This window comes from Xiphophorus maculatus, chromosome 22, assembly GCF_002775205.1.
Source record: "Xiphophorus maculatus strain JP 163 A chromosome 22, X_maculatus-5.0-male, whole genome shotgun sequence".
Taxonomy (NCBI): domain Eukaryota; kingdom Metazoa; phylum Chordata; class Actinopteri; order Cyprinodontiformes; family Poeciliidae; genus Xiphophorus; species Xiphophorus maculatus.
The window spans coordinates 3,688,781-3,702,249 of NC_036464.1; the positions used below are offsets into that span (position 1 = coordinate 3,688,781).

Consider the following 13,469-nt stretch of genomic DNA (forward strand, 5'->3'; position numbering starts at 1 on the left):
GCAGATGTTACAGTCGGCCAACCGGGTGAAATGTTTCCTCTTCAGTTTGCGAAACCACAAAAGAAAGCCGACCCCCACCCACCAGAACTACGTAGTGGTAAAAACTTAGGTGGGGTCCACTCACCCCTCTTAGAACTACGCTTATTCATTTTTCGCTTACGAAAAGAGCCAAGCTGCCAAATAAACAAAAGTAAACTGACCAAAAACATTTAGTTTTAAGACGGACACGTGTCCCTCCCAGTACAAGGCGTACAAGGCTATAAACAATGTTTTGACAGAAAATTTCTTTTTTCTCCAGAGTTTTGTTAATAATAAAGAGGGTTGGATAATAAAAAAACCCAACAACTATTCTTTTAAACTTAAAGGAAAATTTGAAGATATGCACAGTGCATACAGCTGCAGGCACTAGCTACTGAACCCAGGGGCACATCGACATGTGACAGTTGCAAAACAACAACTCTACCCACTGAGCCACGGTCATCCCTTATGTACTCTTCTTGGCACAAATAGTAGAACAAAAGTAATAGAGTGAAACTAGTTGGTTTCCTTGGAAAGACAGGGCTATTAAGGATAGTCCATAAATTTTAAATAGGGTTCACTTCTGGGCCAGACGCTTAATGTTGGTCTACTTCCTCCACTCAACAACCATTCAACTCTGCCAACCTTAAACCTTGTGTATGTTTTGATGTGAGGGGAGGAGAAATGCTTCATATTTCACACATTTTGCAGTGAACCAAAAAAACAGAACCTTACTATGAAGCTACCACCACCATACTAAGTGTGTTAGTCTGGAAGACACGGTTTGATTGGGGACCAGAGTGGCTAAATTTGTTGCTTTCACACTGCATTGTCAAACAAACCACAACGTTTTGAAAAACCTGTTCCCCTCTTCGCCTGTGGTGGCGCTGCATCATTGACCACTGAAGGAAATGACACAAAAACCTCTGAAGAAGACATTGAGCGCAACTTCATTCTTCACAAAATGTAAACAAAAATGAAGTGGCGTCAGATTTTAGTGGTTGTAAGATTATTATTTTTTGTCTTTGCCAAAAGACCACGACCCATTTCTCCCACTAGCTCTAGGCTAGCATGTTTTGTTTTGGTTGTATTTACCCAGAATGCCCTGCGCTGTAGTCCGCTTTCTGCTTTTGGAAACTGCGCCAGAGTTCACTTCAAACAAACTCTGGTCCGCCTGAGGCTTGCAGGTGGACCAGAGTTTTTATTTTTTGATCCAAATCAGAGTCTGATTATGCATTCACACCTCTCCAAACAAACCAAACTTTCTCAGCAAACAAACTAGAGACTGATTAAAGACGATTCAACACGGCTGGTGTGAATGCACACTTAGAACTGGTGCAGTCTGATAACTTTATGTATCATGTATGTTGGCTTTAGAGGAACAGGGAGCAGGCAACTTTATACCAGAAATGATTTAATGAAAGATAATGCCAAATTTACCAGCAGAGTTCAGCAAAGAATGTTTAGAAACAGGAAGTGAGACTGATTAATTGAATATATTATATCTGAATGGAAGCATAAACTGAGCTAACTGAGTAGAGAAATGGCAAAATATAAAGACACCACCACTATTAAGAGATGAAACATCAAATATGACAAAAGAGATCAGGAACAGATGTTAAACGAAAAACAAAATGTAAATAAATCTCATTGTAACTAGTTTACTAAAATAAAAAACAAAAGTATAGCTTAAAACCGAACCTAAGCCAACACAAAAAGACCTAAAGTGCAGAACAAAACCTTACAATTAAGATGAAATCCTTCAGTTTGGACTTTAATCGAATTTCCATAAACATGCTACTTGCTGTCCCTCATCTGATTATAAAACATTTCTCCAGAAGGTGTTTGTCTTGTCCATATGGACAGCCTCAATTAAGCATGAAGGTGCTGATTTTTCAGCATTGACACATTTCCTTGTCAGCACAGCGTTATCTTTGGGAAGTCTTGGATATCATGAGACGTTTGCTTTAATCATAACGGGACTGTTTGGGTCGGATGGTTGAAACTGGGACACAAATGAGTGCTGCAACAGGACAAGATGCAAAACAATCATTAAATCTGATTCTGGAATAGTATTTGTATGGGCTATGCTGAAAAACTAGGTTAAAACCAGAAAACCAATTAGATTTACTGAACTCCATCTTATTTATGCCTTTAAAAGGTGTTGAGTTTCTTGCTAAGAGAAACTTACTGATTCTTACTTGTAGTTGGATCAGTGAAAAACCGATAAGTTTAAAACTGCAGGGCATCAAATTCATGTTTTTACATCTTTGACGTTACATTTTTAAAATCACTCAAGCTCCTAATTAATCCAACAAAACTAATAAATGTTTCTTTTTGCTTTTCTCCTGAAATCTCCACTCGCTGAGCACCCAGCTGCTTTACATTGGTTAAAACTGAAGCCTTCCTAATTATGCATGATCTGAGCTTTCTGATACTGGAGATGAAATAAAACATGTAGAAATATTCTCGCTATATCTCTTCCTCAAACAAAACATGGAGTTGGAATGTCTCAGGATTTTTCTACATCACACGTCCATTCTGGGCCGTTGTTAGATTTTCGCAGATGTAACACAGAATCCTGCCAGAATGTTTTTGCAAAATAAAGGAACAGACATTTGACTGCCAGACGAAAATTCAAGCCGCTGGTCCAAATTAGAAAAAGAACAGTGTGCCTTAAAACCAAGTGTCTTTTACAACAACACATCCAGCGGAAATGTAGCTTTTAAATTTTACTGCAATATTTATACTTTTGTACAATAATATGTGATTTATAACATAGTGAAACAATCAGTTCTAACTTCTTTGGCAGGCCATTTAACATAAAATCAGCTTTTTTTTTGTCTTAAAATAAAGGAATCTTTCATTTCAATTGTATAATTTCATTTATAAATTCAGATTCTAATCAAAGTAAATTTATTATGTGAAGAAAAAGGGGTGTTAAAAAGCAAATGTTTTAAAGGATTAAGCCTGTCATAATAACAAATTTTGCTGAACGACAAATTGTCCCAGAAGTTCTTGCGATATACTATAATATTTCCATTTTGAGACTGTTAAGAAAAATGATTATTTTTTTGGTGCTTAATACAGTTAATCTTACGACATGTGTAAAGGTATAGCCAATACTCTTATTTGGAACAGGTCTCGTCTGAGATGCGGTAAGCAGACAAAGCAGGGCCCTTTTTTTCCTCCCCCGCTGACAGACACAGCAATAAAATTTACAGTCCGAAGGGGCAAGAGACTCTTTGGCGTCTCTGCCCGTACCAGACAGAGATGAACACGAGGTGGTCCGCCCTTTTACTTAGACAAAAACCAGACACTTTGCCATAATGAGGGGAGTTTCCAAGTTTTTCTGAGTCCCTGAGGGAGTTTCTAATTGGTCAAAGAACGGAACGCCTTGACTGCATATATTAAATTCAAGAAACACCTACTCAGTATAAAAATTTGGGTCAATGCTGAGATAGAGAGAGAGAGCGGCCGCTATTTTTTGCTTTTTTCTGTCTTTGTATTATGTTTGTCTGTCTTCCCCTTGTGTGTGTTTTTTATTTTTATGAGAAAATGCATATCTCTGTTCCTCTGCAGCTTTGTTGTCGATTGCTTTGTATGAGATTAAACTCTGTGATCTGTGACGTCAACACGCTTTGTTGTTGTTTCGTTTTAGCAGCACGCCGTCGCTACACGTCGCCCACTGAGAACGTCACTCGCCAGGGACTCGGAAGAGAAAAGAGGAAAGAGCCAAAACTTTTTGTCCAAAGCTAGCATTAAATGATCCTCTTTTTTAATAAGACCAAATGGTAAAGGCATATCAATGCAAAAAAATAAATTCTCAAAGATCAATAAACATTGAATTCTAATGAACATTTAGCACTGAAACTGGAAGACATTTTAAGTACCCCAAATAAATAAACAATAGAAGCAACAAATAAAATGAATTATGAAGTCTCTAAATAAATTGTCCTTAAAATATTGGCTAGTTGAGACTAAAGCATCAGACTGAAGACTTTTATCAAGTTCTTGGTAGAAAGAAAGAGAAATTATTGAGCTCATTTTAATTTGTCATGCAATTGATTGATTTATTGACTATTGTGACAAGCCTAAGACTGACGGCACAATTATTGGTGTAAACTGCCGATCGATTCTTTACCAACAGTTCACTTCCTTAGCTGCAGTACTGCATCTTGTTTTGGTACCTAATCATACGTACTAAAATGTTTTTTGTAACCAGATAGCAGTTTAGCAAAATTTCTTCCTTTTTTGAATTTTACAATAATACAACATATTAACAAAGCATAACAAATCCAAAGAGCCCTACTAAAGCTAAGGCTGTGTAGATTATTTTTGCAAAGTTTGGCATAGTTTCTCATGGTTACCACCAGAATGGGAATCAAAACAAAAGCGACACGGACACCCCCGAAGGTTTGCTCCTTTTACTTATAAACTAACACTGTCTGGATTACATTCAGTCAACGCGGACACACGTTGTGGTGCGTTTTGAATGTCTAGAGCTCCGCAACTGAAGCGTTTTGAGCATCCGACGTTGGAGTTTGAAAATCTGAACTTTTGCCGCTGGGCAATGTGTGTCAACCAATCAGAGAGACTCCGCTATGTAACTATTGGCGGCTGTAGTTTGTGTCCTGTCAGGAGATGAAGGCACGCTGCGGGTTCGCAGATCATCAAACTGGGCTCAGTAGAGACGAAAACAGCGCTAATAGCGACCCTCGACAGCGCCCATCTAGCTTGTGAAACCCACGAACCTCACAACACCCTTGAATTATCTGGTGAATTCAAACACTCTCATGATGGCCACATTCTGTTGCATTCAGTAAATAAAACCTACATACTCTCAATATTTCATCCGCCATTGCTCAAAGTAACCAGGAGAGGAAAAACAGGCAAGAGGCTCCTTCTATAGAGCGTTGGGCTACTATCAGCTGTCGTTGCTTGTTCAATAAAAACTGAACACAAAATGTTCAGCAAAGACATCTGAGCCTCTGTTGTGATTGCAGAAGCTGTCACTACGTAATATTTTGGTGCCACTCTCTCAGTTTCATTCACCACTGTACAAAGAGACCAGCAACGGAAACAACGGCTCGTCCCAACGCGCTTAGAGAGTGATTTTGATGCAATTTACGCTTATCTAGAGTGAAATGTCAAGCGTCTGACTTCAAAGTGCAAACTCGTTGAACTGGAAGTGTTGGACCCGTTTTTGGCGCACGAAATGCGTTCGGTGTGAATGCAGCATTAGAGCGCCAACGGTGCACTGATGAAATAAGTTAGACTGAACCGCAGTGCAGTGTTTGTTGGCCTAATAGGGCTGAATCTCTCTCTCTGATAGGTATTGACTGGGATCTATCAGTCAATATCTCTATGCTTATGTATTTTTCAGCTCTGCTCTGGCACCTGACTCATCAAAGCCTCTGCTCTGAAACATTCATCATTTTTTGACTGATCATATTTCCTGTTGAGTCTCCTTTAGGAGAAATAAGCCTGTGAGACATAAGACGCAGCTCAAGGTGAGTAAATAATATGAAAAAATAATACATTATTGCTGTCATGTGGCATGTGACAGGTAGGATGTATATATTACCCTGAACTTGTTCATTTTATAAGGTCACAAACATAAAGATCAGTGTATTTTTTCACATTTTCTGGGAGAAATAAACATTTTGGGGGAAAAAATGGTTGCCTTTGACCATCCTCTCCTTTTATTCCGATACTCCTAAATAAAATCTAGTGACACTAACCAACTTCAAAAGTGTTTTATCTGTAAATTATGTCCACCTGAAAGTGATTGTCAGTTCTGTGATCCAATGGACATTTATAAAGTAGATTATACAACAATTAGCACTGCATGGTGGCTTGGAGGTCTCAGTTTAACTCAGAAGTCTAATTTTCCTAAAAGGTAAAAAAAAAAAAGTAAAAAAATGCCAAGTGGAAAACTATATATAATACAATTAATATCATGCCAGGATATATGTGGCATGAGAAAGATGGAATCTAACTTACCCCATTTTCAATATAAAACATGGTAGTGGCAGCATTATGCTGTGGAAATGTTTGTCTTTAACAAAGGAAGTCTGTTCTGATTTAATGGGAAGCCAAAAAAGACTTTAGATGGCAGTAAACCTACAACCAGAGATACAGTGGAGCGGTTTAGATCAAAGCATATTCATGTGTTAGGACGGCCTAGTCCAAGTGCAGACCTAATTCCAACTGAGAATCTGTGTCAAGACTTAAAAATGAATCCATCTTACTGAGCTTGAGCTATTTTGCAATTAAATAATGCTGATAGAAACCCCACAAAAAGACTTTTAGCCTGAATTGCAAAGAAAGGTTCTGAAAATAAAAGCATGCCACACTTTATAGATTTTCTATTTTGAAAACTATTCATTATCTTACAAAACATTGTGGTAGTCTATTGCACAAAATCATTAATGGACAAAATCATTAATGATTAATTGCTATTTGATTAATGCCAACAGTTAATAGAAATACATATTTTCTACCGTGGAAAACTAGAACTTCACAGTTAGTTGATGTCAAATTAAATTTCTTTCAGTTTCAGCTGAAATCATCATTTCTGGGAAACAACACAAAAGTGCAGTGAATACAAACGCAGCCAAAGCAATGAAAGTGACTCTCAAAGCAGAAGTTGCAACAGATTTACTGACTGCTGTAAGAGGAAGGGCAAATTGTGGGAAGTAATACAAGCAACTGTGTTCGGTTCCGTCATGGTTCAAGTTGTGCACTGCCCCGTCTGTAGTCCCACGCGTTTGCAGAAATAGAAAAATACACATAAAAAAAAAAAGCTGAATGAAAATGGTACAGAGCGAGTTTAGCCGTTTGTTATGTTTAGTGATTTAATACTGAAATCCCCATTTGAATAATTTGCGATAGGGGAGTCAAACATTTTCAGTTTCAGTTTGGGCCACATTAAGATCATGAATGTCCTTAAAGGGCCAGAAAGTATCAATAAACCAACAGTAGGAACTATTTATAAAATTAAAAAATAAATAATATTGAGCATCTTTTCACACTGATCAGTCCCTCCAGAATTTCAAAATTTTTTGTGATTTTTTTTTTTCTCTCTAAAAATCAGAAAATAAAATTTTTCTTTTGTGATTTAAATTTTTTTTTTTTTTGAAAATCAAAATGTTTCTGTCAATTTAGAAATATTTGCAAGAAATGTTGAAATATTTGCGCTTAGGCATGATAAATTTCTCTCAAATAATCAATGGCAGACTAGAACTTGAAATAATTAAGCCCGAGTCAGAAATGTAGAAGTTAAATATACTGCCACCGTCTGGTGGGAGTTGGCATCACTTCATGTTCTTGACCATTTTTCAATACTCATTTATACACAAAGGTAAAAATTATGCAATTTGTTGATTTTGTGTTCATTTCTGTGATCACAGTGAAATTAGACATATTGATTAATGTAGTTTGACAAGTAAAGAGAAAAAACCCACTTTGATTTGATTAATAAAATAATATTTAAGCACATTACTGTTGCCTTGAAGGTTCTAATTGTGCATATCTCAGCCGTTTAAAGGGCCACATAAAAAAGATTTGTTGATTTTAATGTTAAAATAAAACAAAGTGAGGACAACTAAATGTAGTTCGAGATTAAACAATTTTTTTCTGAAAAACTAATGCAAGAATAATAATACTAGTAAAAAATAGACTCACCAGAAGTCTGAGTCCGTCAATCTTTAATCTGGTCACAGTTCCGGCGCAGTCTTGCATGTTATTCTGACGGTAATCGCAGAAAAACGTTATCAGTAGCCACATCCTGTCAGTCACTGTTTAATTCTTCAAATGTTGAGGGAAATAGATCCCCGCCATCAGCTGTAAAACGTTTTGTTATTCCTCTTAAACCCACCTTACACATAAAAAGCGCCACTTTCATGTGGTCCCACCCTTCACACTCTTCTCTGGTCGGCAGGTTCATGTCTGCCGCCCCTGGGAGCCTCTAACTCCTGACGTTGTGGTTCCAGAGCGAGTTTCCACACACTGATGGTCCAGCGCTGCTTCAGTTTGAAGAAGTACAGGCACCAAGGTCACCTTAGAGTAAAAATAGATGCCCAGTCTCATTCTTCATCATACATAAATATCAAATGTCCTGGAACTGTAACTGAAACACAAGTGAACATTTCCCCATTAACGGTCTTACGGCATCAACGAAAGGGAAGCTGAAACTTCCTGAAAAAATATTCTATATTAAAATTGCAAGAAACCAAATGTGTCACAATAACAGGGTTTACTGTTAGGCAATGTAATATGAAATGGAGTTTTTATTTTGACATCATTCATTTTATTTTTATTTTATTATACTGCTAATCAGCACTAAATGGACATTTCTGTAGATTTTGCAAAACCCAAAAGATTCTAAAAACAAAAACAAGTTGAATCCAAGCTTTGTTTACATCTCAAAGCACATAAAAAATATAGAAAACGAAATTTTTTAATTATAAGTCTAATACTATCGTCAATATTCAAGAAACATTGACTGAAAATAAGCTCCTATATCTTGCTTAAAACTTACTTACTTGAAACTTACTTTCATCAGTGTACATCAGTTCACTAGAAACTAAACAAAAAAACTTGATAATATTTTGTTATAGCAGTGAAAATCTCACAACACACTCAAACTCAAAAGTTAGTTATTTTGTAATGTACATCGGCATGCCCGCATTTTCTCTAGGTTTAAAGAGATAGAAAGAAAAAAATCAACAAAATGTGGAAATCCTTGAGAATTGTTACTTACAGGGAATCCATTATGCAACAATTCTCAAGGATTTCCACATTTTGCACCTTTTTATACTTCCATGCGAGTCTAAACTGTTTCTTAAAACAAACCAAGCATTTAAAAAACAACAACAAAAAAAACACTCATCTGTTTTTTTTGGCAACAAGTTAATGATTTTTGGTGTTTTATGGTTTCAAAAACCTTCTGATTGTTAAAAGACATTCAACAGGCAATGTGCTCTTACCTGGCCTACATTTGTACAATGGCTGCTGGAAAAGATAGATAGATAAATCTTTATTGTCATTGTCACAAGAACAACGAAATTTAAACCCCACAGAGACTAGTGTTTTATTGTTGACTTACCATACAGAAACCACTTGCTGCATTCTTGGTCATTGTGCAGGAGGCTCTACTTCTGCTTTACAAAGATGTACGGTTGCATAATTGCGCATTTTAATTTGAGAGTGTAAACGTTGAGTTTCGGGGGTGTGGCCAGCAGCAGCTTATTTGAATTTAAAGAGACAAGACACCCTGGAACAGGCCATTCTGAAATGGACCAGGCTAAAATCTCAGTATCTAAGAATGATTTTGTGAAAAAAAAAAAAAATGTAGTGATTATGTTTTGTATAGACCATAAATCCTAACCAGATCAAGGAAGCATAATAGGTCCCCTATAGGGCCATATGAAAATATAATAAAAGCCAAATATAATATTTTAGCACTATACCTCCACTTTCCACCTCTAAAAGGTTGAACTATGGTTGATCGTAGCTCCTTTTGAGAATCAGCATCAGATTAACTCGCTTCATTTCTCATCTTAAAGAGAAAAATCTGCTTGTACTCAACAAGTGGTACACAAAAATAATCTAGAGGAAGTACATTCCTCAAATATAACTCAACCGCAGAGTTTGACCGTGTGAGCATCACTTTTACACCGTGTACCAAATTATTATGCAAATTGGATTTAAGTGTCATAAAGATGACATTTTTTGTTGTGCTATTAAATTCATAGATGGTGTTGTGTGTCAGGGCTCTTTGAATCACTATAATTAATTTCAGAGAGCTGGGTTGATTAGTTTGTCTGGTGAGCTCAATTAAAGGAAATCTACTTAAGAAGGATGTTCCACATTATTAAGCAGGCCACAGGTTTCAAGCAACATGGGAAAGAGAAAGGATCTCTGCTGACAAAAATCATCAGATAGTGTAGTGCTGTATGACACGGTATGAAAACATTAGATATTAACAAAAACTGAGGCGTTACCATCGTACTGTGAAGAGATTTGTGACTGATTCAGAACAAAGATGGGTTTGTACAGATAAAGGCAGAATGAGGAAGGTTTCTGTTAGACAAATTCATCGGATTAAGAGAGCAGCTGCTAAAATGCCCTTACAAAGCAGCAAACAGTTATTTGAAGCTGCTGGAGCCTCTGGAACCTCAAGGTGGAGGATCCTCCAGAGGCTTGTGGTGCATCAACCTACTATTGGGCCACTAACCAGAGCTCACAAGCAGAACCAGTGGCAGTGGGCCCAGCCGGACATGAAGATTAATTTTCAAACAGGCTTGTTCACTGATGACTGATGTGTAACCCTGGATGTTAATAATGCATTAGTTTTGACTCAGTGAAGTGAGAAAGAGAACCACAGCTGCCGGTTCAGTTTTGGTCCCCAATTGAGCCGAGTCTACTGGACTATCAGGTGTAAAAACAACCTTAAGGGAAAGCTTTTGTGAGGTGAAACTAAGACTGACTTTGATCCTTTCCCAGTAAATTGAAAACAACTTCATGTGTTGGGTGTGTCAGTGATGCTGTCGGCCATGTTGTTTTCTACAAACCCTAGAAACCTTGAGAATGGCATTAACAAATTTCTTTAAGTTTGAGCTCCATCCTCTATTTTGAGTGTGACTGAATTGAAAAAGTTTTTCACTCAGAGGCAGATTATTTTGGATAAATACAAATATTATTCAAAAACTGCATTTAGTATTTATTCAGGTTGTTATTAATCTGAAACATTTAGCTGTGACCAAAAAGCCAGATGCTTATTTAATAAAAAACTCCACAGAAGTTTTCACAGAGTTCCTGGCAGGATTTAGCTTCCCTCCAGGGAGGCGGCTGAATCCCGGTCACCTGGCGAACCCCATCTCAGCTGTCCTGCCATGTCCGGTTCGTCCCGCCACTCACCGTCTCATTATGTCCGGACCAAGTCGGCACCATCTGCTCTCCAGCTTTAATTAGCTCGCCTCCTAAAATGAAAGTCTTTGTGTGCGTTTCCCCAGAGGGCCCCGCCGCTCACATACGGCCTTTGCACACATACAGGTTCTGCATGTGCAAGCTGTTGATGATTAGTACCATTTACCGGCGGGAATATGACTGCATGCGCTTTGGTCAGGAACGCAGACTGAAAATAGATTCGAGATGCAAGACCCATTGATCGTTTTAATTTCCAAAGAGGTAATTACAACAAGAGGCATTCTGCTGCAGAGAACAACGATACAAAAAAGGTCTTAATTTGCTTCAGCTGTAATTATGCACAAAATGCTTTAGATGCACACGCGGAAACGAGTTGTTTATTTTGGCACTGAATAAAACCTTTGCAGACCTTGATTCTTCATCCAATTAGGACAGCCTTGTTCTCATCCTCACCCTAATAAGCACACCTTGCTTTCCTGTGACAGGAATTATTACACGACTCTCATTAGTGTGGAGTGCCAGGGTTAATGGATGTCAGAGGACAGACACGACTAATTGGTGGACTGTTTACCCCTCCAATCAGTCAGCGGTAGATGAGGGTGCTGGCCCCTATCCAAAAATGAAACCAAGGAAATTATGCAATCTTTCGGAGGAATGCAACTATCTCTGCAAAAGATTTCTGCACCGGATTGGTGCTAATAGCCTGCGCAGGAGTGCTCTAACATTAGGTTGAAAAATGCTTATGAACCCCTCCCCACGTTGTTGTTTACATCTGGAAATGCCGCACATGCTCACAATGCTGGAGAGTGAAAAGACGCAGTAGAACAATCCCTAAATGAAACATGGAGATATACAGTAGCTATTATTACTTTAGTGCTGTGCGCCACAGCAGAGGGAAAAATAACGCAGAAAAACTGTTGAAGAACAACTCAGCCACTTTTTTCTCGCTCTCTTTGTTGGCTATGATAACGGCGTAGACTCGTTGCCATAGCAACTGACATCATCACAAAATGTTTCAGGATTCAACACCAAAACACACTCAGACATTTCTCACAAAAATAGCAGAACATTCAGTTTGTTACAGTTTTATGTTTTAAGACTTGACGATTAGTCTGCGATTTTAAATAAGTGATCGCTGTGGTAGATTAGCTACCACAGCTATTAGCTAAGCTAACACTGCGGTGGTTCATTAGCTAATTTACACACCTGTTCTACTATGATCTGTCAGAGTTAGCGTTTAGGTCGCCTTGTGTTGCTTTTTAACTGAACTGAAACACACCGAATTCCACAGCGTATCTACATGTTAAGGTTGTCATAGTCAAGCTAGCATAACTAACGTACTTCCATCTCACTCGCTATTTTTGTTCTTAATTAAATCTTTTTTCTGAACTTAAATAGTTATATAGTTGTGGTAGTGTGGACAGTCGGTAGCAAAGCACTGCATTCCTTTTTATTTTGTATATCAGGCGTACATTTAACATTTAGAGCGTTTTGTTGACAGCTAAACCAATGCTAAGCATTGTTAGCAAGTAGCTCTTTGCCGTCAAGCAGGGAGATGCAAGGAGTCCGTAGAGGGACCTTTGACGTCTTGGTACAATTTCCTTGCATCAAGTAGAGCCCTAGGTTCTCTCTTTGCTCTTCACCCATCCCACCGGTTTTGTGCTTAAATTAGGGGTGTCCAAAGTGCGGACTGGGGGCCATTTGTGGCTTTTAGACTAAGTTTGTGTGGCCCCCCAACAGCAGTTTGAGAATTATACAAATTTGGCCCATCCAAATTGACTTTATTTTTAAATCATGGTGAAATTATTACCAACATCATGTTATAATAATGGAAAAGTTAGGTACAACTCAAAATGTTGGTGCTTTCATAACCAAGTTTTTATAATAAGTAGAACCACATTTATCCAGAGATTTCTACTGACCAAAATCAGCTTTCATTTAATTTTCTGAATTTGGCTAAATATTCAGTTGGCAAGCATTTTCAGTTGGATAAACTTGATTTGGTTACTTGTAACAAATTAATTTTTGCATTTCTGAATTGTTTCAGATGGCACTACTAGTTCAGGGAGGAGGTGGAAATTTACAGATTATCTGTCTCATATAAAACTGTCATGATATGGTGACAATTTTAATAAATATGAAAAAAATATACAGCTCTGGAAAAAATGAAGAGAATACTGCACTGAACCCCATTGAAAACCTCGGTTATTCCACCGTATGTTGGTTTCTGAACTCTTCCTGAGTTAAAACATTAGTATTGTAGATTCTAAATGAATATGAACTTGTTTTTTTTGCATTATTTGAGGTCTGAAAGCACTGCATCTTTTTTGTTACTCTGGCCTTTTTCATTTTCTACTAATAAATACAAATTATTTGCTTGTTGTCACTGACATGTCAGTAGTTCATAGAGTAAGAAAACAATGTTCATTTTATTGAAATATATACTTAGAAAAAGTAAAATGAGAGAAACTGATCATTTGGTCTCTTAATATGTTCCAGGGCTGTTTATTTAAAGA

At 37.5% G+C, this 13,469-nt stretch overlaps 1 protein-coding gene across 1 annotated transcript in view; it reads right to left on the reverse strand.

Moving 5' to 3' along the window:
• The window catches only part of blnk (B cell linker), a 37,547-nt gene extending 29,340 nt beyond the window's left edge, over positions 1–8,207 (reverse strand). Inside the window, exons 1-2 of the mRNA XM_023326996.1 lie at positions 7,901–8,207; positions 7,708–7,770 (exon numbers count right to left, since the gene is read on the reverse strand). Coding sequence (XP_023182764.1) covers positions 7,708–7,770; positions 7,901–7,969 — 132 coding nt within the window. The 5' untranslated portion in view covers positions 7,970–8,207. The remainder of the gene's footprint in view (positions 1–7,707; positions 7,771–7,900) is intronic.
• Positions 8,208–13,469: the final 5,262 nt, after the last annotated feature.